We start from the raw sequence: 24,870 nt of genomic DNA on the forward strand, positions 1-24,870 counted from the left end.
ATGATAGTGTTGTCAAAGAACTATTAGTGAGGCCTGTTCTGAGGAGTGAAGGGTTGTGTTTGAGATACTATTAGGGTCTGGGACAGGTGGAGTGATGTGAGTCTGGGACCATGTCTGTGCAACTGCTCATCTTTTATGGGTCCCAGACAATATGACTCATCCAATACCCTACTGGATCATCTATAGGTCACAGGCTGGTTCGTCTAGAGAGGGTGGGAGGAAGTCTTTCACCATGACCCAAGGGGAAGGACTTGACCTGGGAAGAGTAGCTGCTCTTTACTCTGGCAGGACATTCTTTTTGGTGTGCCTGGGTGGCTGCTGTGACACTGTAAATCTATACTCATGCACTTAATTTGTGGAGTTACTCTGGAATTACATAATCGTAGCTGAGACCAGAATTTGGATTGTAAAATGAGTGTCCTCTTTCATTCCAATAGGACAACTTAGGTCTTGTGTAACTTTCCATTTATTTATCTCAGAAGCTCTTTCTCAAACATGAATATAGGGGTTGTAGGATCAATTCCTTAAACTAGAAAAAAAGAGAAGAGAACTGCACTCATGTAAGTGCACACCCAGTAGAAATTATTGCACCCATGTAATGGGGTGTCCCCAACCTGATGCTATGCTCATGGCTACATTAGTCCCATGGATCCCAGTGGGAGGCTTTATGCTAAATTGCATGTCCTTTAAGCGTTAAGAACTGTGGGCCACTCCTCAGCTGGTGTACATTTTTATTCCTCGATTGACTTACAGTGACTTACAACTGAGGAAGATAGGGTCCTTTGCTTTACACTGTGAGCCTCAGCACTGTAAGTCAGAGAAAACATGGATTCTGTTTGAGTCTCTACATTCAGTTCTCACTGGATCTCTCTTGCCTTCTGGTTGTCTCGTTCATGCTGGTTTCCAGCCACTGATGAGAGGAAGTGCAGACCCAATAGAAATTACTGTTTTTACCCTCCTGTGTTCTCAGTTAAGTCCATTAATGGCTATTAGCCAGGATGGGTGAGGAATGGTGTCCCTAGCCTTTGTTTATCAGACGATGGAGCTGAATGGCAGGAGAGAGATCACTTGATCATTACCTGTTAGATTCAGTCCCTCTGGGGCACCTGGTATTGGCCACTGTTGGCAGACAGGATACTGGGATGGGTGGACCTTTGGTCTGACCTAGTATGACTGTTCTTATGTTCTTTTCCAAATAATTGTCTGTTATTTAAGAGGCAATGTGACATGTGATCTCTGGACTGGAAGTCCTGGAATCCACATCTCCTTCCCAGTTCTGCCACTGGCTTACTTTGTGGGTTGGGGCAAGTCCCTTATCCTGTCTGTACCTAAGTTTGCTCTTCTGTAGAATGAGGGCAATTATACTTTTCCTTTGACATGAGCTTTGAGACCTCCGGATGTGAAGTGCTAAATACTATTATTCAAGTTTTCAAAGCAGCAATTCTGTTAAAACCTATGATTATCAGGTAGTAATACTCAGATGTGGACATGTGAATTTTTGCCACTAATAAAGTGATTGATTAACATAGAGATGAAGAGGAAACCTGTAGAAACTGCATGCTCTGTCCAAGCCTTTGTAGGGTCCAACATTCCACTTGCTCAGTATCTGGCTCTGCATTATAAGGCCATGAAGCAAGTTTCCCAGCCTTAACTATGACACTGATCTGTTGGATCCTCCTGCAGATCTAAAATGGGCTTCAATATTGTTTCCTGCTCTCCTAAAGAATTGGAAATAGATCTATGGCATGTGCTTTGTCTTAAAAGTAGGAAGATCCTATTTCATATGTTAGTGGCTCACAAAGAGATATGGGGATGAGTTATAAGAGACTGAGACAATTTTAAAAGAGGGAAAACTTCAATACAAGAGATTCTTATTTTCACAATCTCATCTCCGTGTGGTGTTTTTTTCTCCTTCCCTACTACTAGAGGGAAAGGACAGGGAGTGGGGTCCCTGGCAGGGCAAGACGCTTCCTGGTGAATAGTAATGGGTACAAAATCTTTTGCTTTCCTGGAAAATCCCCTGTTGTTGTACCATAACATTTCTTGTCACTCCCCCCAGTACTTTTACCTTGGGCAGGAACCTAGTGTGGGATTTTCAAAGGAGCCCTGAAGTCCACTTTCCAGGCTGCTGTGACCAAAGCATTTCAATGAAACCCTACAGACACAGGGAACTATTCTCTCACTGCAGCAGCTGGCCTAAGAGCTGCCATGTCTTCATGGGCAGGAGTATCTTCCAGCTGTGAAGACAGAAGGACCCTGGGTTATCCTGTGAATTTCAAATGGATTGCAATGTGCCCCTTAAATTAAGCTGGTGGATACTCCTGCCTCTGACCGGATAGAAGGGATCTGGCTTGGTCATGATGTGCTGAGTGAATGATCATGTTTTTTGTGTGCCTAGTGGCATTGGTTTCACTGAGGCCTTCCCCAAAGGCATACTGGTTCAAACTTTCATCTATACCTACAGTCACAAGCTGAAGTGTCAAATATTTTCTTTATGGATTACTGCAGGAGAAATACTTCTAAACTCACTGTCAGTTCTGGCCCTGGAGTGCTTCAGTGAATCCTGTTTTCCTCCTAGCACCCATGCTCTGCTTTTGGAAAGAATGGCATCTGTTTCGCAGGGTCTTTAGTGTTGTCTATATTTTAGAAACACAAAACCATAATTGGAATGGACTTTTGCCTTTTTCTAAGCTCACTGTATGAGATTATGAAATCTCTGATGAAAGCTTTAGGATTTTATTGGAGCATGATGACAAAGGGACATTCATAGTAATATACTTGTTGAAAATAAATTCTGCATGTCAGCTAATCTGAAGGACAGATACATAGCTATGGAAACATTGTTCCTCTTCCATTCAACAGCTCAGCAACAAATTTCCTCTTTGGCCGATGGAAAAAGTGATGGCAGAAACTAGGGGTTCTGTTCCCCTCCAGGCTCCTGCTTTAGCACTGGGGGAAGAACTCTCTCCTAAAGAGGAAAGGGAGGTGAATAGTGCAGAGGGAAAGATGAGTTGTGGCCAGAAATGACTGCAGAACAAGGGAGGGGAGGGAAAGAAAGAAGAAGAAAAGTAAAATGGTGAGATGGGTGAATGATTGGGTATATGGTCTGTCCTCTGCTTTTTCTGATATTCAGATCACCAATGTTATGAGTCTGTTATTTGTGACTGTAATTGTGAATGGTGAACTTCAAAACACTGAGCCTTCTTCTGAATGCTATTAACATCTGTTTCGATAGGCATTTTGTTCATCCCACATGCTTCTCAGCATATAAACTGTTGTTGGTTGGACTTCTTTGTCCTGGGCCACTCAAACAATATTGTCCTTCAGTTTGAGTTTTGACAAGATTAGGTGGCCCAGCTTCACATCAGCTTTCAATTATAGACTAAATCATTTGTTCTCAACCTCAGGTGTGAGAATGCTGCAATCAGACTGTGCCAGGGTGGCAAATGCTCTGCGATGAAGTATTCCGCTCTTTAGGAAAAGACTAACAATCCATTCTGACTGTGCAAGGACCCAGGAAACAAGCATGGTTCTTGACAAAGAGCAGAACCTGGGTGCTGAGCAGAGAATAGAGTTCACTGAAGCCCTTTGAACAGCATTAAATGAGGCAATTGGCATTCTTTACCCAGGACAGAGCTAGAGTGGATAAACTAGGAGTAATACAGATCAGAAAAGAGGCTCTGTATACTGGCCTGTCTATGTGGGGAAGCTTTTAGAATGTTTGCTCACACTATACCTGGCTCAAGATGCTATGGGCAGGGTCGAGAGCTAAGCAAGCAAGCATTCTGCTAGTTATCTGGTACAGCTTTACCAATCTACTGTAGGGCTGGCCTCAATCTTCCTTTCTATCCTCCCTTTCCCTGAGCTCAAACTTCTAATCAGCTTGAACTGTGAGCTGGTTTAGTAAGGTGCATACTGAAGGTGTCCACTCTAGATACCACCAACCATGCTATACATGTCACCTATGAAGATTCAAAGGTCTCCAGGAGGGAAAGAAAACTGTATGAATCCCCTGACTGTACAGCCTAGCTCTGAGCACTAAACATCCATCATAGTCCCCCTAAAGTTGCATATGGGAAGTAGGAAGCAATGCAACAGGGAGTCAAAAAAATCTTCAAAGTTTCTGCATTGTTCTTCAAATTTCTCCTGAAAACTCACCTCTCACACTATGGTGCCAACAAAACACTCAAGAGTGCTTAGGTAACCTGGACTGTGCTGTGATAGCTGCTTATTATCCCTATTATAAATCTCTCGTTACTTTGTGCTCCTTTTCTGTTTGTATCTGCTTATGTCATTTTTGCACTGCTTTGGGGGCTAGGACTGTCCTTTCTTGGTGTGGTGTGTGTACACCATACACAGCACAGTGGGCAATGTATTGGCCCTGCTGGGGCAGTGCTACTATAATACAAACGTTAGATCCTCCACCCCAAAAGTTTTGTAAAGAAAAGTAATCTGTTTTACTTTGATCTAAGTGCAAGTAACAAAATGGTTCCACCTAGCACCAGAATAACAGTGATTAACTTCCTAAGTTGCACCGAGTCTTTCCCTGTGGATATCTTGTTATGATACTGAGATCTCATTATGGGACACTTCATCATAAGGAAAGATTGTTAGTAGTAGTACGGGACTGTAGCTAGGTTATAATTTAGGTTCCAATATATTTAATATGGTGTGGAGAGGCAGACAAATACTTAAAATCCATTGTACATGGACTTGAAGTTCAAATAGAACTCTTCCCTGTTTTTGTACTCATTTTGTGTTCCACTTTCCACAGATGTCAGAGCATGAATGTTGACAGCATCAAATTTCAGATTCCCTTGTGTAAATATTGGCAGAAATAAAAAGTTAACTTTTCTTTAGTGAGTATTCACATTAGAAGTACTTCCCCACTCATCCATCCAGGAAACAAAACAAAGGCTGTGGTTTACCAGCTCAATTCTAAAACCAGGTAACACAACTCTTATTATAAATATTCATTAGTGCAAACTTGCAGTGATCTTTAATGACCAATCTATAAATAAGAAAAACTTAAAAGGTTCTTGTAATGAATAAATCAGAAATCTATGGCTATTCCATGATCAGAAAAAGGAGCTAAAATAGTTGAATACATTATTTATTGGAAATCATTCACTCAATTCTAATAGGGACTTTTTTCTCTTGAAATCTCGCAGGAAGAGAATGGTCTGTAAATGAGATCACAGCCACACACACAAAACACTTTGGCACTTTGGAAGACTGTAGCAGCTAACATAATTGCCATGTATAAACTTAAATGATGACTATATTGCTGGGAGGCAAGTATTCCAGCACTCCATCCCATGAAAGAGAGCTGCTGAGGGCATTACTGACTTGGCACACAGCAAATATGCTCCTTGCAATAAATTAATTGTCTAAGAGCATACATGTGAGTTACTCTGCCTGCTCTAGCCTTCTGAAGTGCCAGAGGACTCTCCCTGATTACTCTCTTCTGTAATCTCTCAGGGTTGGTTGGCAGGTGTTGGGTGTGGTGTTACCAACCCTTTTCACTTTAAAAGTAGGGTTGGTGCTAGTTACCAAGGGTATGTCAACACAGCTGACATTAAAGCACAGGGAGCCCAGCTACCAGTGCTATAGCACCGTCTACACTGCAACTTTACAGCACTGAAACTTGCACTGCTCAGGGGGGTGAAGTAAAGAATTTCTAACTAGGCCTGTGTGTGTGAATGGAATCTCTTATTGTAAGCCTGGCTGAGCATTCCCCTTAAACCAGAGGCTGAGACAGGAGGGAACAGAGGAATTGCCATACAGGGTCAGACCTCTGGTCTATCTAGCCCAGTATTTCCCCTGTGAGGGGCTACCCCAAGCATGTGGTTCCCAGGATTCTGAGCAAGTCCCTTACTACTCAGATTATTGTCGTTTTTCCTCTTTACTCCCACTTCTGCACATAGCAAAACTACTAGGAGCCTGGGATTCACCCTTCCATGGTGCCTGGCTAGCAGAGCTAGAAATCTAGCAGTGTTTTAAAATCACCCTGGCCCAGGAGGACAGCACTAGCCCTGCTAGGTGAGAGTCTGGATGAAGGCGACGGGGGAGAGATAACGAGGCGCTGCCTGGCTCTGACTTGCAGTCTGTTAAATGGCCAAGGTTGGTGGTAACTAAGTAGTTTCAGCCTATGCCGAGGGAACGGTAGTGAGCTGAGCGCGAGATGCTATTCTCCAGAAGAGCCGCCGGGTGGCAGCAGGGGCAGCAGCTCGTCAGCCGCTGATTGTGTTTCTCTGCCCATTCAGGCAGCAGGGAAAAGGGAGCGAGGAAGGGCGCCCGCGAGAGAGGCGCTTTCCCTGCAGCCTGGGAACCTGCGTCGGATCCCGCAGGGGTTTCCAGCAGCCGCTGCCTGGCTATGCACTGGGCTCCCCGCTGCTCTCCATGGACTGAGGCTGCTTGGGCACCAGGCTTTGCATCAGCAGCACAGAGGGGTCCTCACCGTGGGGGGACTGGACGTGAACTCCTAGGGACACTGACAAGGTACCCGCTCTGCTTGCTCCAGCAGGTCTCCAGCCCTGCCCCGCTGCAGGGATCCCCCCACTCCAGCCGCGGGAATGGGAGAGGAGAGAGGCAGGTCACTTGGATCGGAGAGTGACCTGGTGCTTTTGATCTGAGAGGCTTTAGCCGGTGCGTACGGGGTGTCATTTCCCTCTTGGTAACGCGCTGAACGTGTCTCTCTGGTGGTGGTTTGAAGGGCTGCTGAGAGCCACAGGTGCTGAGGCTGGAGTTTGCCTCTGTGGGACACGTTGTATATTCACAGTTCCGAGGGGAAATTGGCCAGTTGTTGGGCCCCACGGGGCGTAAGTGACTATTCAGCACCCCTGTCTCCCAATCTGCATCGCTCTTCAGGCCCCCTTGCTGTCCCCCAACGGATGGCACAGAGTCCTGGTCTGCTAGCAGGCTAATGTGATCCTGCCCTGTAGGTTAGTGAATCTCAGATCACGTGATTTATAGCTTTGAAGGCGTTCTGTCTTGACACATTTCTGATCTCATCTGGGGAGTTCCTGGCCCTTCTTTTATTGTTACTTGATTCTTTTCCCATAAGGAACCATTTCAGAGCTGCTTTCCCCTTCACACTGACTAACCCCGGGGTGGTTGTAATCATAGTATGTAAGGAAGAGGGAGCCTCTTCTTGTTTTGGAATTTGTCCCATCTAGATAACCCAAGAGCTCATTCCAGAGGATTTTGTACAAGAGGTTAAGGGGAAAAAGTTAGTTATTTTTATGGAGGATGAAGAGCCAGTGACCGTGATCTCTTCAGTTTGGTAATAGACATGTTGGGCCATATCCAGGGGTCCAGCTTGATGCAGTGTGCAAATTGGGAAGGGTGGGTGGGTGTCTTGCAGCTCCCTATTGTACTCCCCTGATGCTGTGCTGTGCCAGGCTGATCCCTGGAAACTGTGCTAGAACAGCCTATGAGTTGCTACAATTTACATGGAGCTGTAGTGGCTCCAGGGGGCTGAAAATTCAGTGCAGGATTGGGGTAGTATAGAAACATCTCAAAATGCCACTTTTCCTCTGGCTGCACTATAATTGACACGTATAAACTTAAATAATGACTATACTCCTGGGAGACAAGTATTTAGCAGCAAGGACAAGTGGTGTAAGTCACTCCTCCAGCTCTACAGCACCAGAGGAACCTCTTTACACTCCCTGAGTGATCTCCTCTGAGACAGATTATGCCAGCAGCATGGAGTAAACTGTACTGTAGAATCTGGCTCACTGTTACCATTGGGATGAGTGTTTCACAAATGACATTGCCATAGTCCTTTTCTCCAGGCCACTTTTTTAAATAAAAAGCCCTTAAATTAACATATCCTTTGCTAAAAATATAAATTTTTCCTTTAGTCTGAAGAAGTTTCAGGTCTGACATGGCAGAATTAAATAGTCACTGTGGTGATATGAACTCTCAGCAGAAATAGTAGAAATCATCATTGTTTTCTATGCATCCCTCTACTTATAAGACTTTGTTCTTTGGATTGAAGAATAGTATCACTTAATTTTGCTAGTGTCTCAAGCATAGCACAATTACACAATTCTGTGGATGAAAGAAGCCAGTGCTTATTATCTTCCGACATCCCACAAGTCTTGTATGCACAGTGCTCTTGTCCCTGTTTTGTGTTCAGTGACAAGAGAATGCACTGGAAGAGACCAGTGCTTTGCTGAGTTTATTGCTGACCATGGTACCATCAGTGCACTCTTACTCACCTAACTGGTCCATCAGTCCTATGGTACACGTTTCTGCCAACCTGGAGTTCTTCCTGGCACAAGGTCTGGTGATGGATATGATTCCAGGTCTTTTAGATATCATCAAGGATTCAAAATGAAAGCTAAAAATGGTGACATTATCCAGACTTTTGTAATGCTTGACTCTTTTCTTTCTTTCTTTCTTTTTTGGGAGGGGAGAGGAGGGGAGGGGAGGGGAGCGGGCTTGTGAAAACTTCAAATATTCTGTTGTAACAATAGAGTTGAAATCCTGATTCTCTAAAGTATGCCCTGAGAGTGAGTGTCTTCAGTGAAAAAAAGATATCCTTCAAGGAAAAAATGCCATAAAATAACAAGTATCAGGGGGCTAGAAAGACTAGACAAGCTGTTCTGACTTAAGGCACATATAAGATACCTCAAACCCAAGTATGGTCAGAATACCCAGCACACTTACCTGAGAACCTAATGCTTTAATCTGGCCCCTGAGTCTTGCTAGTTAGGTTTTAGGAACAGATCAAATCTTGCTCTTATTTACACTGACTTAAATCTGGAGTAGTTCCTTTGGCATCAAAATGCTGAATAGTGTTTGCACTAGCTATGTATTGTAGTTTTTTTTTCTCTTTTCCTACTTCACACAACAGGTTTGCTCACAACAGTTGCTTTAGTTGCAGAAAATTAATTAGGGTTACTGGTGTGCAGTACTGAGTTTTATGATGGGAGTATAAAACATTTTGCGTTAGAGAACATGGATAACTGTGTCTTTTTTTTAAACCTGCTGTCAATTAAAACCAAAAGCTACAATAAAAAAAAGAGACATGAACCCTTTGGAAGACTTGGAAGTGGCCCAAGAGAGTAACTCTGGAGATGTTGAAAATAACAGTTTATCTGCTCTCATCATTTTGGGCCCAATCCTCCACTCCATTACACTGGTTTTGTGGTGGTGTAGGCCCTGTGATCCCAGTGGAGATGAGCAATGGAGTGTGGGATTAGGCTCTGCATTTAAACAAAAATTCTGCCAGAAGTCCCCTGCATTAAGGGCCTGATGCAAAGTCCACTGAACTCAAGACTACCCAGGGTTTTGGAACAGGCCCTCAGAGAACATTAAATTTGGGTAGGTAAGTGCTTAAAATCAAGTGTGCATGTGCAACTTTAACAATGGCTTCTGCACTATTGTCATAGGCTTTAATTATGTAAGGCCATCAATTTTGGCAAATAGAGAAAATGCTGTTCTCATAGGAAGATAATTGTCATATTGGCTGAGACCAGTGTTCCATCTAATCAGTATTCTGTCTGACAGTATCTTTTCTGTCACCTTAGATGCATATGTAACATTTTGTAACTTTTCATTCTTTTATACTTCACTCCTGTCATCCTCGTAATGTTCCATTGCATCTTAACAAGCTTGAAAACTTACCTGTGAGAGCGCAAGGCTTTTCATATATGTGTCTGAACAATTTTCTTTTCAAACGACAGCATAGCCTGCCATAAGTGCAAATGAGGCGATGAGTCACTTAACTATGAAGTTAATTTGGCTGTGAATTTAGTGGCTATATATGCCAGCTGATTCCTATAGGCCAGTGGTTCCCAAACTTTCACAACCTGTGAACCCCTTTCACTAAAATGTCAAATCTCGTGAACCCCCTACTAAAAATGAATATTTCCAGAGATTTTTTCCTTTACCTGAGTATAAATTAAAAGCAGTGATCTTGGAAATATAAAATTTGTTTTGATGACATGCTTATTACACACTATTTATTATTATTTATCATTACAGTATTTTTATTCCATTATGAAAATGGCAATACTCTTCCAAGATCTCACTTTTGTAGCTTGTATCACTTTGAGTAAGCCTGTTATAAGACAAGGCTGTTATGTTTCATCAAGGAGCATCAGATGTGAAACCAGCATGAAGGTATTTACGAAGCCAACTTAAAGAGTTCCTCCTACATAAGCATTCAGGTCTTGAGCAGTCCAGGCAAACAATGCACATTACAACACAGCTTAATTTGTTCTTCATAATTTTAAAAACTATACTAGCTGCCTATTTAATTTAAAAAACAGCAAAAAATATCCACCTCCCTTTCCATTTCTTATAAGGAGTCTTGAAGTTTAAATCTCCTCAGTGTGATAGATATCCTTGCTTTGATCTGCTTAGCTCTTGGAAGTCCAGGGGCTCTGGGCTCCTGGCCCCATGGTGACCGGGGTCCGGGTCCCTAGGGACCAGGGGCGGCTCTAGGGATTTTGCTGCCCCAAGCATGGCAGGCTGCTTCCGGCGGTTTCCCTGCTGAGGGTCTGCTGGTCCCGTGGCTTTGGCGGACCTCTCACAGGTGTACCTGCAGGTGGTCCACTGAAGCCACAGGACCAGTGGACCCTCCACAGGGACACCTGCAGGAGGTCCACCAAAGCCGTGGGACCAGCGGACCCTCCTCAGGCAGGCTGCCGAAGGCAGCCTGCCTGCCGCCCTCGCGGTGCTGGCAGAGCGCCCCCTGCGGCTTGCCACCCCAAGCACGTGCTTGGCGTGCTGGGGCCTGGAGCTGCCCCGCTAGGGATAGCTCTGTCCACCATTAGGGAATTTTTCCCACAAACCTCAGTCTGGAAACCACTGCTCTAGGCTATATAGTTAGCCTGTCGGATGTTGTGTACAAGCGGTTTATTGTGTACTTCTCATCTGAATGACTTCCCTGGACTGTTTCTCTGGCATGTGAGCCAGCGCAGGATGCTAGAAAATGACACTTACTAGGGTGACCAGATAGCAAGTGTGTTGGGATAGGGGTGGGGTGGGCGGAATAGGAGCATATATAAGACAAAGTTTCAAGTATCGAGACTGTCCCTATAAAATCAGGGCATCTGCTCATCCTGCACGTATCTGTCATGAGGTTGTAGAAAAAAATTATGGTGTTATGTTATACTGAGAAATATTATATAATTAAGGCCCTTTAGCTATATCCTCAACTGGTGTAAATCGATGTGGCTCAGTTTACTCATTTACACCAATGTGCGCGTGGTGGTGTTTTTTAATACTGCCTAAGGCTCTGGCTTTGTATCCTATGCTTTGGCATTTCCTTTTTTTTTTTTTTTTTATGCTCTTACCCTAGTAACCTAATCATTCCTTTAACCTAGTTGTCTAATAGAACTTCCCTGGCTTGTTTTTTTTCTCAAAAAAAAAGAGAGGAGAGAAAAAACAAAGGTAAATAGGAACTTCAGTCTCCAGGACTCCAAAACTCATCTGGCTTGCGATATCTGGCAAAAGGTGGAAATACTTGCCTACACAGCACTGCAATGCCCTGCCCCACCCTGCGTTCCAATCCAAGGCCCATTGCAGGGAACGGAAAGAACTATATTGTTTGAGCCACACAGAACTCTTCTTTAGGGCTGGGAAAGGAACTGTATACTAAACTTGGTAAACAGAGGGCCCATTGGTGCCAACGGGCAAAGTGTTCACTGTTCTTTAGAAGCAACTCTTGTCTCAGAGCTGACAAACTCACTACACCTGATATTTATCCATGGTATTTATCCATGAAAGGTTGCATGTGCATATCTCTTGTCAACACACATGATTGTTGTGAGATGTGTGTACCAGTAATATTTTAGGAATAATTTAACTCTATTGAAAAATTATGCCCTTATGGTCTTGAAGTGAAAGTGATGTCATAAGCCAATCGTATGTGTCTGTGACAGCCCATTCAAGTGGGAGGGAGTTGTCATCCCTCCCCAACTAGCCGATTTCCCACTATCACAAAAACACAGAAAAGTCAATGGAAAACCATCAAAGATGTACTATCAACATTAAAACCACTTGGAGGTAAAAAGGAGCATTATACTAGACAGGGGATCACCCTGTCTGTGAATAAGGACAAAAAACAGATTCAGTGTATCATAGGGTAGAGACAGATGCTCTGCATCCATTCACTGAGGAGACATCTTGTTGAGTGGTATGTTTCATGAAAGATTGAGTCCTGGTTCCTGGGGGGGCCAGCCAGCTCTCCGACAGACTGAACTTGGGAGGGCGGGTGGGAGGAAAACCTACTTTATTACATAGGAAATAAGTGTAGGCCCTAGTTTTACATTTTATGATTTTTGTTTTGTATTGTAACCATCTATTTCTATTAGTCACTCTTGTTTCTAGTGGAACCTCTATTATTTCTTAAATAAACCTTCTTATGTTTTGTTATGAGTATGTGTAAGTGCTGTGTGTTCTACAGGGGCAGTGATTTAAGGTTAAACTGGAGTACATGGCTCCTTTGGGAGCAGAGGATCTGAGATTTCTGAGTAGCAGCCAGTGTTGGGCTGGAGATCACAGGGGACTGATTCAAGGGGATTGGGGTGCACTTCTTGTTAACCTGCAAGGCAAAGACAGGACTGACATAGCCCGGACGACCGTGCTTGCGTGGCTGAGTGGCTGGCAGTGTTAGGGAGCTGACACCCAGGTACCAAAGGCAAGACTCCCTCTCGCTAGAGACAAGGGGCAACAAGGTGACTTGCAGTCCTGGGTCTCCTGAGAACCATCACAGTTCCTCTTCCAATTTTGACTGACATTGGCAATCCAGTGGTTAATGCACTTGCCCTTGCACTCCCTCTGCCCAGCATTGTGCTCCAAAGCTGCCAACAGAAAACCAAGATGATTTTGCTTTTGGGGCCCTGTGAATTTAAGGCTGGAAAGGCACCCACTTCTACATTGGCTTCTACAGCTGCAGAATTGTGGCATTCTTGGAGCTCTGGTCAGTATTAATAAGCTTGGCAGTGACGGCCATTAAACCATCAACACTTGCCAACCTCTACCACGTAGTAGCAGCTGGAGATACCAAGTAGTGGTAACTGCTGGCAAGCGTTTGACTTCTTAATGGCAAGCGTTGTACTTGAGATGTTACAGTGCAGTGCAAACTGGGCATGAATGATCATTGTAAATAGGCAATATTGGCTAGATGCTCGGCTTGGCTGTCAGGAGTTGGGCTTTTACTTTTCAACACTGTCACTGACTTGCTCTGTGGCCTTGATCAAGTCATGTAGCCTCTTTCTCTGTTCCCCATATTGGATATTAATATTCCAAATATTAATTAATATTCCAGAGAGATATTAATATTTACTGACTAGTGTTTTAATGTATTCACATGAGAAGTATATTAGGCATCAAAACTATAATGCAAATTCTTTTAATGTATAAATAAATCACATGATACAGTGTGTGTCCTTTGGATTTATTAATGTCTTTTTTTGAAATTGCAGCTTTAGCACTTGCCTTTTGGCTATTTGACATGAGCCTGGCGGTTCTGTGCTGCTACCTTTTGGGATCCCATTCCTGTATTTATTTTGGATATTCTGTTAACAGGAAGATTCCATATCCCTTATGTGGAAAGTCAGGTTTTAAAAAAATTACTTCTGTAAATTCTTAGTGGCTCCCACAGACACAGAGAAAACAATCTATTTTCTGTAAGGGCCTGATCCAAAGCCCATTGAAGTCAATGGGAGCTTTTCCATTGACTTGAATGGCTTTTGGATCAAGCCCTAAATGCATGATGTAGGAAAGGAAACGGTAACAATGAAAAGGAACAGTGCTTGGTTTGTGGCATTCATTTTTGTGTTTTACAGATTTGTTTTTAACTTAACAATCCCCAAGTTTTACAAAAGTCATTGTTCGGACTTTATTAATTTTTCACCCAAATTTGGACCACTCATGTATTGAATTTTCTTATTACAATCAATATTTTCATATATTAGGTAGATGTATTTATGTTAATAAATTAGTCTAAGTATTAATGCAAGGCTGCCTGTTAAAGTAAAGCAACATAGCGGAAGATACACGTGTGTGCATATGTGTACGTTTTGTTAATGTGCACTCCATGAAAAAAACCACATCATTAAATTGCTTTTACTTAAATACTTTTTTACTTTCAATACTTTAATTTTTCCCTATTTGTTGCTTTTTTCTGTCTTCCTGTCCCCCTAAAACTGAAGTTATTTTTTCACTGATTTTTCTAATTTTTTTTTAATTTTTGTTATAAACACAAATTTATGGGAAACTTCTTAAACAAAATAGAAACTGAAAATTAAGGTTCTTCTACACAGTGTATCAGAACTTCAAACACTCCTCTACAGATTGTCAGCCTGTGGGTGTCCTTACCCAGGCATGGAAGGTAGTAATTACACTTGTGTCCTCTTTCTGCTAGCACATGGGATACTTCTGTTTTGCTGGAAAAGTAACTGTCAGAGCCAAATTAAAAACACACTTTGTGATTACTAATCGGGTGATACAAACTGGTGGAATGACTTGATAGAACAAAGAGATGTAGACAACAAAGTCATGTTCTCCTCCAGCATTAGGGCTGGATTCTCCGATGGCATAAATCTCTGGAGCTCCCTTTAGTATTTACAGCATGAAAACAATAATAATAAAAAAAAATGATCAGAAAGTAAATGGACAAACTCCCCACCTTGGAGATGAGCTGTGTCTAAAGAGACTTGGGTTTGGAGTTCTCCTGACTCAAAGGTATTCAACTCTCTTGTTACCCCAGCACAAGGGACTATCTGTGCAATGGGAGAGGTGTTAACCCCTTGTTTGCCACAACTGGGTAGTGCCCCTGCATCTTATATGCTAGCAAACTGTTCTGTTTACACTTATTTATAGAGAGAAATGTATGTGTGCTAGTGAGACAGAAAGCAAGTCTCTGTGGTTTGTTTGGAGTCTTAAATCTCTCAAAATAAAGGTTTCTAGTGAGATGACAGATGTCGCCATATAGACACTTCTGAGGCCCTGCTCTGCTATTGCTTCACTACTAATTTATTACTGTGCAGTACTGCCAACACCATGCATAAAAAGTCATGTTAGTCGCCTCAGATCTTGAGATTTTAAATAATACATTTTGCTTTATAGTTTTTTGAGCCCTTAGTGTTGTTGTTGATCAAACTCTCTAACCCTCATAGCTTCAGAGAAAACTTACTCCTGTAATGAAAGCTGGTATGGTGATGTCATCCAGGGCTCCAGGAGGTGGTTCTTCCAGAAAATCTCTAAATATTGCGATACTTGTGATTAAACTCTTGAGAGCTGGCAATTCTGGGAGAAATTCGTCCCTATGCAAGAGCTTAACCAGAGAACAAGCTTTACAGTTGTCCTCTGCGTAGAGGTGAATTTTGCCTTGCAATAAGAGTAGAAAGGAATTGCAGCCTTCTGAGATTTCCCCCCCGCACTCTCTTTTTAATAAAGATGTTAATCGTGTATAACTCCATGTAACCCATGGGGCTCTGTAACTGGACAGTGTAATACTATTTTGTAAGGTGCTGGATTTTCTACTGCTCCTTGGTTTAGTTCACTTTCTGATTTTGTTCAGTTCTTCAGATGCTTCCTGGACTTCTAAAAACCCTGCTGTTAATAAGACATGGCTGCTATTAAATCTGATGGTACATATTATAATACTGAATGGTTAAACTTCTGCACTTGCTGACCTCTCCTTTGCTGTGGAACCCACATCTGGGGATCACTTTAACAGCAGAGGACAAAGAACAAAGTTCAGCAGAGAAATCTGGGTGAATGGGACCTCGATGAAGAGAAAAGAGCTTTAGGGAAATACAAGTTGCACGGTAGCTCACCGTCCTCCAATATGCCTCTGTCCTAAATGGATGTATTCCTGGCTCCCACTGCCAGAGGTTTGGGAAGGGAAGGGGTCAATGTAGCTGTTTTAAAAAGATTTTCTTCGTGATGACTACTGGTTGATGAACACTCCATGCACTCCCTTCAGCATGCCAGCTGACATCAACCCCTCACTCTGCTGCATCCATGCAGATGCAGGGCTATGGTAGTGTTCTCTCGTACAGGGGAAAACTTCAGCTAGGTACCCTAATATTTACGATTCTTACTCAGGCAACACTCCCACTGACTGCATTTGGACTAGTGTAAGCTTAAGATCACTTACAAGCATAAGGATTTCAGTATTGGGTCTATAATAGCTAAATAGTTAACTAAGACTGTATTTAAAAATTTATGGCATAGTGTGAGGTCAGCAATTCTGTGGGGTCTTATTTTTTTAAAAAAAAGACATCTAAAATTGTCTTAAAAATCCTTTAAAATCCATATGAGCACCTGTTCCAGTATCTCGCACGGTGACTGTCTCTCCCATCAATGCCTGATGTTCAACTCATGCTGAATTATTACCTGAGCAGTGCACGGGAGGTTGGATACTCACAGAGTAAGGTACTACTTAGCATGAATAGGAGTATTGCAATCTAGCCCATCTTGAATTGAAGTTTGCTAAGGACCAGATTCTACTCCCTTGTACTTGTGCTGAGTAATAGCTACCTTGTTGAGCAGTCCCATTAATTATGTCAGTGGCAGAATCTGCCTCTGAATATTAATTTTTTTTTGTACAAAAACCAGTGAGAATTTACTTGAAGATAACTCTGAAACTTTCTGATTTCCAGTTCTTTCTCATGGCAATGCCCATTGCGTCAGTTGTATTTTTTTGAAGTTGCCAAGGTGGTGGTCATATACATCAATTGTATTTTTATTTAGGTATTGTTTTGTCTATAAGATATACAGTGTGATTGTTTTTTTTTTCTTAGCCAACCAAATAGGCAGATTAAAGATAAGAGAAATCAGGTGTCCAGTCCCACGCCAAGTAATTATAATAAAATGACATTCCATAAGCTGCCCAAAAGTCAGGATATCCTACAGGATGGACTCAATTATTGAATCTGGCAGCAGTGAAAACTGTATCTAATATTTCTCTAGTCCCATGGAATAGTGCACTGGATAAATGAACGTGGAACAGCGGGTAAACCTGTTTGCTGTGACCCCTTTGGGTCTATACATGGAATTTAAACATTCAGCTAGAGCACCAAGGAGATTATGACTTAAAAGAAAAAAGGAAATTAACTATTAACTCTTAGGTCGCTAGTACTGTTCAGGTTTGGCAGCCAAAGAAATATTGTGCCAAAGAAATACTGTGCTTTTTTTTTCTAGACCTGGATGAATGTCAGTATTGATCGTGTAGTAATACCTGACCATTAAAATGCAATTTCCTTTACTCCTTAGTGTTACTATTATTGCTTTTAACTGTTAATCCATGTTGCTCAGCAAAAGTTAGATTTTTATTATTCTTTGCTAGCCTACAGGTTAGGGGTTCAATCCAGTGAGGTGCTGAGCACTCTTGTTGGGGTCAGGGGGTTGGGAGCACTCAGCACCATGCAGGGGAGATCTAGACTGTTGCAGGCTCAGGCCTTGATTTATTACAGTGGTGCTGACAACGCTGCTCTAGTTAATTATCTCTAACCATCATCATTGCCGAGCTTATATCCTGTCTGCTCAGATCTGCTGTTGGCTGATGCTTAGCACAGCAGTACTCTGCATGGGAGCACAGTTTGAGTCTGTGTTTTAACATAATTTGAAAAAAATCCATTTGGCAATTTTGAATGATTGAGGTATGGAAAAAAATCTTAGAAAGTTGTACGATGCTACTTCTGTACTCAGGGTCTGAGATTGGTTTAACTTCTTTTGAATATTTACCTGTGACTAAGAGTTTAAAACAAAAACATGATTTCAAAAGACTCTTTTCAGAAACCAGGACTTACAATAATGTTCAGTAGTTTCTGTTTCTCCTAATGGAGATTTCACAAAGATGGGGTTTAGATACGCAAGTTTACTGTGCATGTGCAGCACCTGTATTGATCCAGTAGATCTTTAACAGCTCCCAAAGAGCCATTACAATTAAGGGGGTCGTTGATCCACAAACTAAGTTTCCTTAAGTACATTGGTTATGCTGGTTCTGGCAGTATTTCACATTTCTGCTTTCACATGCCCCTTTTCCCAAACTGCTATTGCATGGGTTGAAATGAAAGCTCCTGTGTCACTGGTATTATGACCAGCTTTCTTCTGACTTTTGTTAAATCAGTATACACAGTTATCAACAAACTCTGTAAATGAGCTTCAGTAAGTGAGGTGGCAGGAAAAGTACCCCCAAAATTTTCACCTTTGGTCCTGGGTGCCTCAGTGTGGTGGGAGTGGCAAATTTCGGATCTTAAAAAAATCTGACAGTCCTGCAAGTTTGGGTCAAACACAAAAATCAACTTGGACCCCTCAGTTCTCCTTTTAAGATACAATAAATCCTGAAACTAAACCAGCATTTCTAAATTATCCACAATGCAGTAGCCTCCACCACTACACATAATTTAGGGCCTTTTGCAGAACTCCATACTCGTGCAAAACTGCCAGGGATTTCAATAGCTTTTCTTAAGTATTGTGTGAGAGGTTCTGAATAGGGCCCTGGATTGTGTCAGGTGAAAAAGAGGTCAGTTGTTGGCAGATGTTGAACTAGTTTGTGCTCAAGGGCAAATTATTACAGAGCAGTGACCCTCACCTGCCATCAGTTGAAACTGCAGGCAAAATACTCATCTATATACAACTGAAGAAAGGGGATTCTCAATTTATTAAATGAGGAACTTCTTGAATTTGCAAGAAAGGGAACAGCAAAACTCAGCCCAGTGCAAAGCCCTGGTTAAGGCAAGCATGAGACTTTCCACTGTGCTGGAAAAGAAAGATGAACATAAGAAAGGGCCATCTCTCCAGTTTGTAATTCCTCAAGAACAGTCGTGCATCCATTGTGCAATTTTTCTTTTCAGTGGCCCATGGTGTCTCAAGTTGGACACCCACCACGCTGAGATATCCAGTATCAAAGTATATATGTCTGCCATGGATGATATGCTTTACCTCCCTTTTAAAAGAAAGGAGGGGCAAATTTCAGATTTTAAAATCTACACGAGGTGTCCAAGTTGATTTTCAGGACTGTCAGATTTTTATTTTATATATATATATATATATATAGAGAGAGAGAGAGAGAGAGAGAGAGAGAGAGAGACTAATACTTCATTAAATATGATAATTCTATGGCCTGGGTTATAATTGAGTGCAGATTAGATGATTTAATGATCTCTTCTGGCCTCAAAATCAGTGAATACAGTAATAACCTTTATACTAGTCCTCAGTCTGTTAAAATATTTTTAAAATTCATATAGGAATGCATCCTCCAGAGACACTACATAATATTTACCTTCCCTTTACGAGAGACATTTTTTAATGTAAATAGATGATGTCCATTTAAATTGCACTTAATATCACAAATCTCTTGAGTTTAATAATACATCTTGTCTCAATGGCAAGTCATCAATTTTACCAGAACATATGGTGAAGTCCCTCTGACTACCTTGTTATCTGAACTGATCTTAAGTTACCTCTGTACGTTTTTGTAATTTCAGCATGTGAAAATGCTGGTGTAATCCTGTATTTTGGATTTATATTCTTTTACAGTCACTAGCACTTAAATTAGTGAACTAAGCAGCTTTGCCCAGTGATAATGTAAGAAGGAAGGAGAATCCAGATTTAAGCTACATATTTTTATTGAAGGTTGAATGAAATAAGCTAAGACTTTTTAATTTTTGTTTCTGTTCCACACATGGAACTGCTAAATTTAGTGAGGAGCAGCATTTCGTTCTCCAAAGAAACTAACTTTTTATAATTAGTGAATTGAGTGCTTATAAAAGATACTCCATTACTAGCACAGAAGGATAAGGTTCTGATCAAGACTTGTTGAAGTCAATTGACTTTGGATGAGGCCCTAAGAATCTCTCTCTCTTCAACAGTTAGAACAGGGGTCGACAAGCTTTCAGAAGTGGTGTGCCAAGTCTTCATTTATTCACTCCAATTTAAGGTTTCATGTGCTGGAAATACGTTTTAACGTTTTTAGAAGGCCTCTTTTTATGTCTTTAATATATAACTAAACTATTGTTGTATGTAAAGTAAATAAGGATTTTAAAATGTTTAAGAAGATTCATTTAAAATTAAATTTAAGATAAAGAGGCCCCCGATTGGTGGCCAGGACCCAGGCAGTGGGAGTGCCACTGAAAATAGCTCGTGTGCCGCCTTTGGCACGTGTGCCATAGGTTGCCTACCCCTGAGTTAGAACATAGGCATGTATGCAGTGTAGCTGTAGCCATGTCAGTTCCAGGATATTAAAGAGACAAGGTGGGTGAGATAATATCTGTTATTGCACCAACTTCTGTTGGTCGGAGAGACAAGCTATGTGTGACTCAAAAGATTTTCTTCAGGTCCTGTCTCACCAACAGAAGTTGGTCCAATAAAAGCGATTACTTCACCTGTTACGTCACCTGTTACTTCACCTGTCTTGTCTCTCCAGTAACATAGGCATGGCAGTTCTACTATTCAGGACAGTGCTGTTAAGCTTGTAGCTTCAGGGCCCCACAAGGCTTGGTGTAATATTTACTGATTATGTTGTAGTGCAAGATGATGCTGAAGACAGGCAACCTCGTGCTGACAGAAAGATGTGTGGGGATAATAACTTGGAGGATCAGAATGTTTCCCATTTTTATTGCGCCCATGACCAAAGCTCACTTTGGGTTTCCCCTGTCAGTTATCGGAAACGTCCATCAGCCTAAATCTTTTCACAAGCACATCCAGTAGTTCTGGACTCATTGCTTATTATTTTCCCTCATCAGCCTACTCTGCCCATGCAATTTATGCAGCATATGAGTTTGTAGTGTATAGACTGCATCTTGGCTTTGCAGATGAGGGTTCCAATTGAGTGATCCCGGGTTGGTTTGAATTGACCATGCTGCTATTTAGCCAATTCTAAGGTTCCAACTTTGGATATACCACCAGGCAAACTCCCTCTGAAGTCAAGGGAAATTTACTTATAGAGTTAGGGAGAATCTCAGGACTAAAATCTGATCTGGAAAGGACAACAACTGGGGCTTAAAGTGGAGTTTAGGCTTCATGGCCCATTCATTTCTTAGCTTCTTTATTGAGACTACCAATAAGGGTACCAATTAGGGTGACCAGATAGCAAGTGTGAAAAATTGGGATGGGAGTGGTGGGTAATAGGCACCTATATAAGAAAAAGCCCCAAATATCAGGACATCTGGTCACTCTAGTGCCAATGTTTGGTGGTGGGTTTGTGATGTGACTGTTTTGTCCACTATTCCAGCTAAGACCATCAACTCATTTTCCTCAGGGTCCTGGACAGCAGCTTCAGACAACCTCTTTCCAAAGAGGGAGACTTTAATATTCAGCTTGTAAAACTTTTTAGCCCTGATGACTGATAACTTGAGAGTCTCAACACAAGGTTATCTATATTTTTGTGTCTAAGCCCCCACAGGATTGTAACACTCAGTGTAGTTTACATTTAAAATGATAGGAATATTGAGTGCACAAAGCACAGCAGTGAACCAAAATCTGGGTGTGTTTAAAATCTTTTCCCAGACACTCAGACACTAACAGGATAGGAATAAACAGTGTGAGCCTTCACATCAGATGAGATCGCATCTTGGTTGTAAAGGTCAGAATGCAGGTATAAGCCAGGGATGAATGGTACCAGGAGCAGCTCTTCTGTTTCAAGCCTGCACCAGAATGAGAACTATGCACTGAAAATGTCCACAGATATCACTCCAGGCTTACATTGGTGCAACTGAGAACACAGTTTGGCCCTCTCTTTGCAGATGTGCAAATTCTGTGCCTTAAATATATCCCAGGCTGCCTTAAATACTATACTGTCTCTTCCTTTCTCTTTTTTAGGCCATGGCTACACTGGAGAGTTGCAGCGCTGGTGATGGGGTTACAGCGCTGCAACTCACTCTGTGTCCACACTTGCAAAGCACGGCCAGCGCTGCAACTCCCTGGTTGCAGCGCTGGCTGTACACCTGGTCTGCCTGGGGTGTAGCGATTCCAGCGCTGGTGATGCAGCACTGGTCATCAAGTGTGGACACCAAAAGCGCTTTTATTGGCCTCCAGGGTATTAGGAGGTATCCCAGCATACCTTTTCAGCCACTCTGCTCATCGTTTCACACTCCACTGCCCTGGGGTCAGGTGACCCGCCCTTTAAATGCCCCGGGAATTTTAAAAATCCCCTTCCTGTTTGCTCAGCCAGGTGTGGAGTGCAATCAATCAATCAATCACTGACCATGCCTCCGTGCCCCAAATGAGCCCCAGCATAGAACACTTCAGAGCTGCAGAACCTCATCAGTGTTTGGGGTGAGGAAGCTGTGCAATCACAGCTGCGCTCCAGCCATAGAAATTATGATACCTATGGGCAGATATCAAAGTTCTTGCTGCTAAGGGGCCATGAACGGGACGCGTTGCAGTGCAGGGTAAAAGTAAAGGAGCTGCAGAGTGCCTATTGCAAAGCCCGTGAGGGAAACCGCCGCTCAGGAGCTGCCCCCACAACCTGCCGTTTTTACAAGGAGCTGGATGCCGTACTTGGGTGTGACCCCACTGCCAATCCGAGGAGCACGATGGAGAGTTCAGAGCAGGGAGAAGTGGGGGAGGGTGTAGAGGAAGCCGAGAGTGAGGCTACTGGGGTGGAGGGAGACACCCCGGAGTCCCAGGAGGCATGCAGCCAGGAGCTCTTCTCAAGCCAGGAGGAGGCTAGCCAGTCGCAGCAGCTGGAACTTGTTGGTGAAGAGGAAGCAGAGGAGCGTGTTCCCGGTAAGCAGATTTTATTTTTAGGATGGCAATGTTTTGTGAGAGGAGGGTGGGGGTTATGGCTGCCTGCATGCATGCCTAAATGTGGAATAGCCCATTGATTTGGTCTATCACGTCTCCATAATCGGCCTCGGTAATCTCTTCAAAAGTTGCAGCCAGAGCATGGGCAATGTGCTTGCCCAAGTTTATAGGGAGAGCCACCGTGGTCCTTGTCCCGGTCAGGCTAACTCATCCGCGCCACTGTACCGCGAGGGGTAAGGGGACCATTGCTGCACACAGGCAAGCTGCATAGGGGCCAGGGCGGAATCCACATTGCTGAAGAAGACCCTCCCTCTCTTCCCAGGTAACACGCAGCAGTGAAATATCTGGCAGTAGAAAATCCTGTTGAAAATGTAGTGATGATTGTTCAGTGCAGGTCCCCAACTGTCTGCCCTCTGCTTTCCCCACTGCAGGTCTCCAACTGTCTGCCCTCTGCTTTCCCCACTGCAGGTCCCCAACTATCTGCCCTCTGCTTTCCCCAATGCACAGAAACCGCAGCCCTCAGGCAGTTCCCCTTCCCAGGTGAAATCGCGGCAGAAACACTCACCCCATTGCTCGCCATGCCTTTGCTGCCGTGGCCTCTCTGTGCTATGTTAGGTATGTGGGAATGATGCTACAAAAAGTCTACAAACTCCTTCACTGTGATGATAAACAATGTAGCCTCTGTATTAAATGTTTTTATTTATGTTTTTTTAAGTGTCCTTGAATAATCCAGCCCTATCACCGCCTGTGCGAAGACTACAGAACTTGAGGAAAAATCCTAGAAAATCAAAAGAAGATTTGATCAAAGCAGTTATGAATCAGTACGCCAGAGACAGTAAGAGGCTGCAGGACTGGAGAGAGAAAATGCATGAGTGGAGGCAAACACAGAGCAGGAGAAAGGAATTGGCTACCAAGAAAAGCACAAAGCAGCTGATAAGCCTCCTGGCTCGCCAAACTGACCGTATGCAGTCTCTCATAGCCATGCAGGCAGATCAGTACCGTGGTAACTCCCACCCCTCCCAAAGCTCTCTCCCTTGTTCCCCAGTGTTTGCACAAAACACCTTTCTCCAGCAGCCTGGTTCTTACCACCACCAGCTGCCCCTAACACCTGTACGTTCACCTACCAGCCCTGAGAACTACAACTCTTACCCTATGCACTCAACCCCCATCACGATGCAGCATATTAATCCTGAAGTGCAGCAGGCATTGAACAGCAATCCAAGCAGGACATATTCAAACCTCTGAATGTACAGTCCACCACCCTACCCCCCTGCCCTTTTATGTACTGTATTTTGAATAAATGATTTCTTGGCTTATAAAACATTTTTTATTATTGCAGAAAGTGAGAAATACTGTACCCCAAGGGAAAAACGGGCACAGCAAAGGCACCAAACATTACTGTTGGCTTTCAGCCTCAAATTGCTCCCTTAAGGCATCCCTAATCCTTGAAGCCCTTTGCTGGGCCTCTCTAGTAGCCCTGCTCTCTGGCTGTGCAAATTCAGCCTCTAGGTGTCGAACCTCGGAGGTCCATTCCTCACTGAATGTTTCACCCTTCCCTTCACAAATATTATGGAGGGTACAGCACGCGGATATAACAGCGAAGATGCTGCTTTCCCCCAAATCTAGCTTCCCGTAGAGACACCTCCAGCACGCTTTTAAATGGCCAAAAGCACACTCCACAGTCATTCTGCACCGGCTCAGCCTGTAGTTGAACCGGTCCTTGCTCCTGTCAAGCTTCCCTGTATATGGTTTCATGAGCCATGGCATTAAGGGGTAAGCGGGGTCTCCAAGGATCACAATGGGCATTTCGACGTCCTCTACTGTGATCTTGCGGTCTGGGAAAAAAGTCCCGGCCATCAGCTTCCTGAACAGGGCACTGTTCCGAAAGATGCGTGCATCATGCACCTTTCCAGGCCATCCTGAGTAAATGTCAGTGAAACGCCCACGGTGATCCACAAGTGCTTGGAGAACCACAGAGAAATACCCCTTGCGATTAATGTACTCGGATGCCAGGTGGGGTGGTGCCAGAATAGGAATATGCGTCCCATCTATTGCCCCTCCACAGTTAGGGAAACCCATTTGTGCAAAGCCAACCACAATGTCCTGCATGTTCCCCAGAGTCACAGTTCTTCTTAGCAGGGTGCGATT

General features: G+C 43.1%; 2 protein-coding genes across 2 annotated transcripts in view; both read left to right on the top strand.

The window, feature by feature from the left end:
• Positions 1-6,302: 6,302 nt before the first annotated feature.
• Positions 6,303-24,870, top strand: part of THSD4 (thrombospondin type 1 domain containing 4) — a 654,719-nt gene continuing 636,151 nt past the window's right edge. Inside the window, exon 1 of the mRNA XM_050967929.1 lies at positions 6,303-6,501. The gene's annotated coding sequence lies outside the window, so the exon portion shown is untranslated. The remainder of the gene's footprint in view (positions 6,502-24,870) is intronic.
• On the top strand, positions 22,259-24,344 carry LOC127058279 (uncharacterized). The gene is made up of 2 exons (XM_050968008.1): positions 22,259-22,704; positions 23,438-24,344. Exons 1-2 carry the CDS (start codon positions 22,512-22,514, stop codon positions 23,965-23,967), a joined length of 723 nt encoding a protein of 240 aa, XP_050823965.1. The 5' UTR covers positions 22,259-22,511; the 3' UTR covers positions 23,968-24,344.

This window comes from Gopherus flavomarginatus, chromosome 9 (genome assembly GCF_025201925.1).
Source record: "Gopherus flavomarginatus isolate rGopFla2 chromosome 9, rGopFla2.mat.asm, whole genome shotgun sequence".
NCBI lineage: Eukaryota > Metazoa > Chordata > Testudines > Testudinidae > Gopherus > Gopherus flavomarginatus.

What these genes read in the sequence shown, in the direction of transcription:
- LOC127058279 (XM_050968008.1), top strand. Translation starts at nt 22,512, where the DNA reads ATGGAGAGTTCAGAGCAGGGAGAAGTGGGGGAGGGTGTAGAGGAAGCC. An exon ending in AGCAGAGGAGCGTGTTCCCG is followed by an intron (nt 22,705 to 23,437) that starts GTAAGCAGATTT and finishes TGTTTTTTTAAG; the next exon opens with TGTCCTTGAATAATCCAGCC.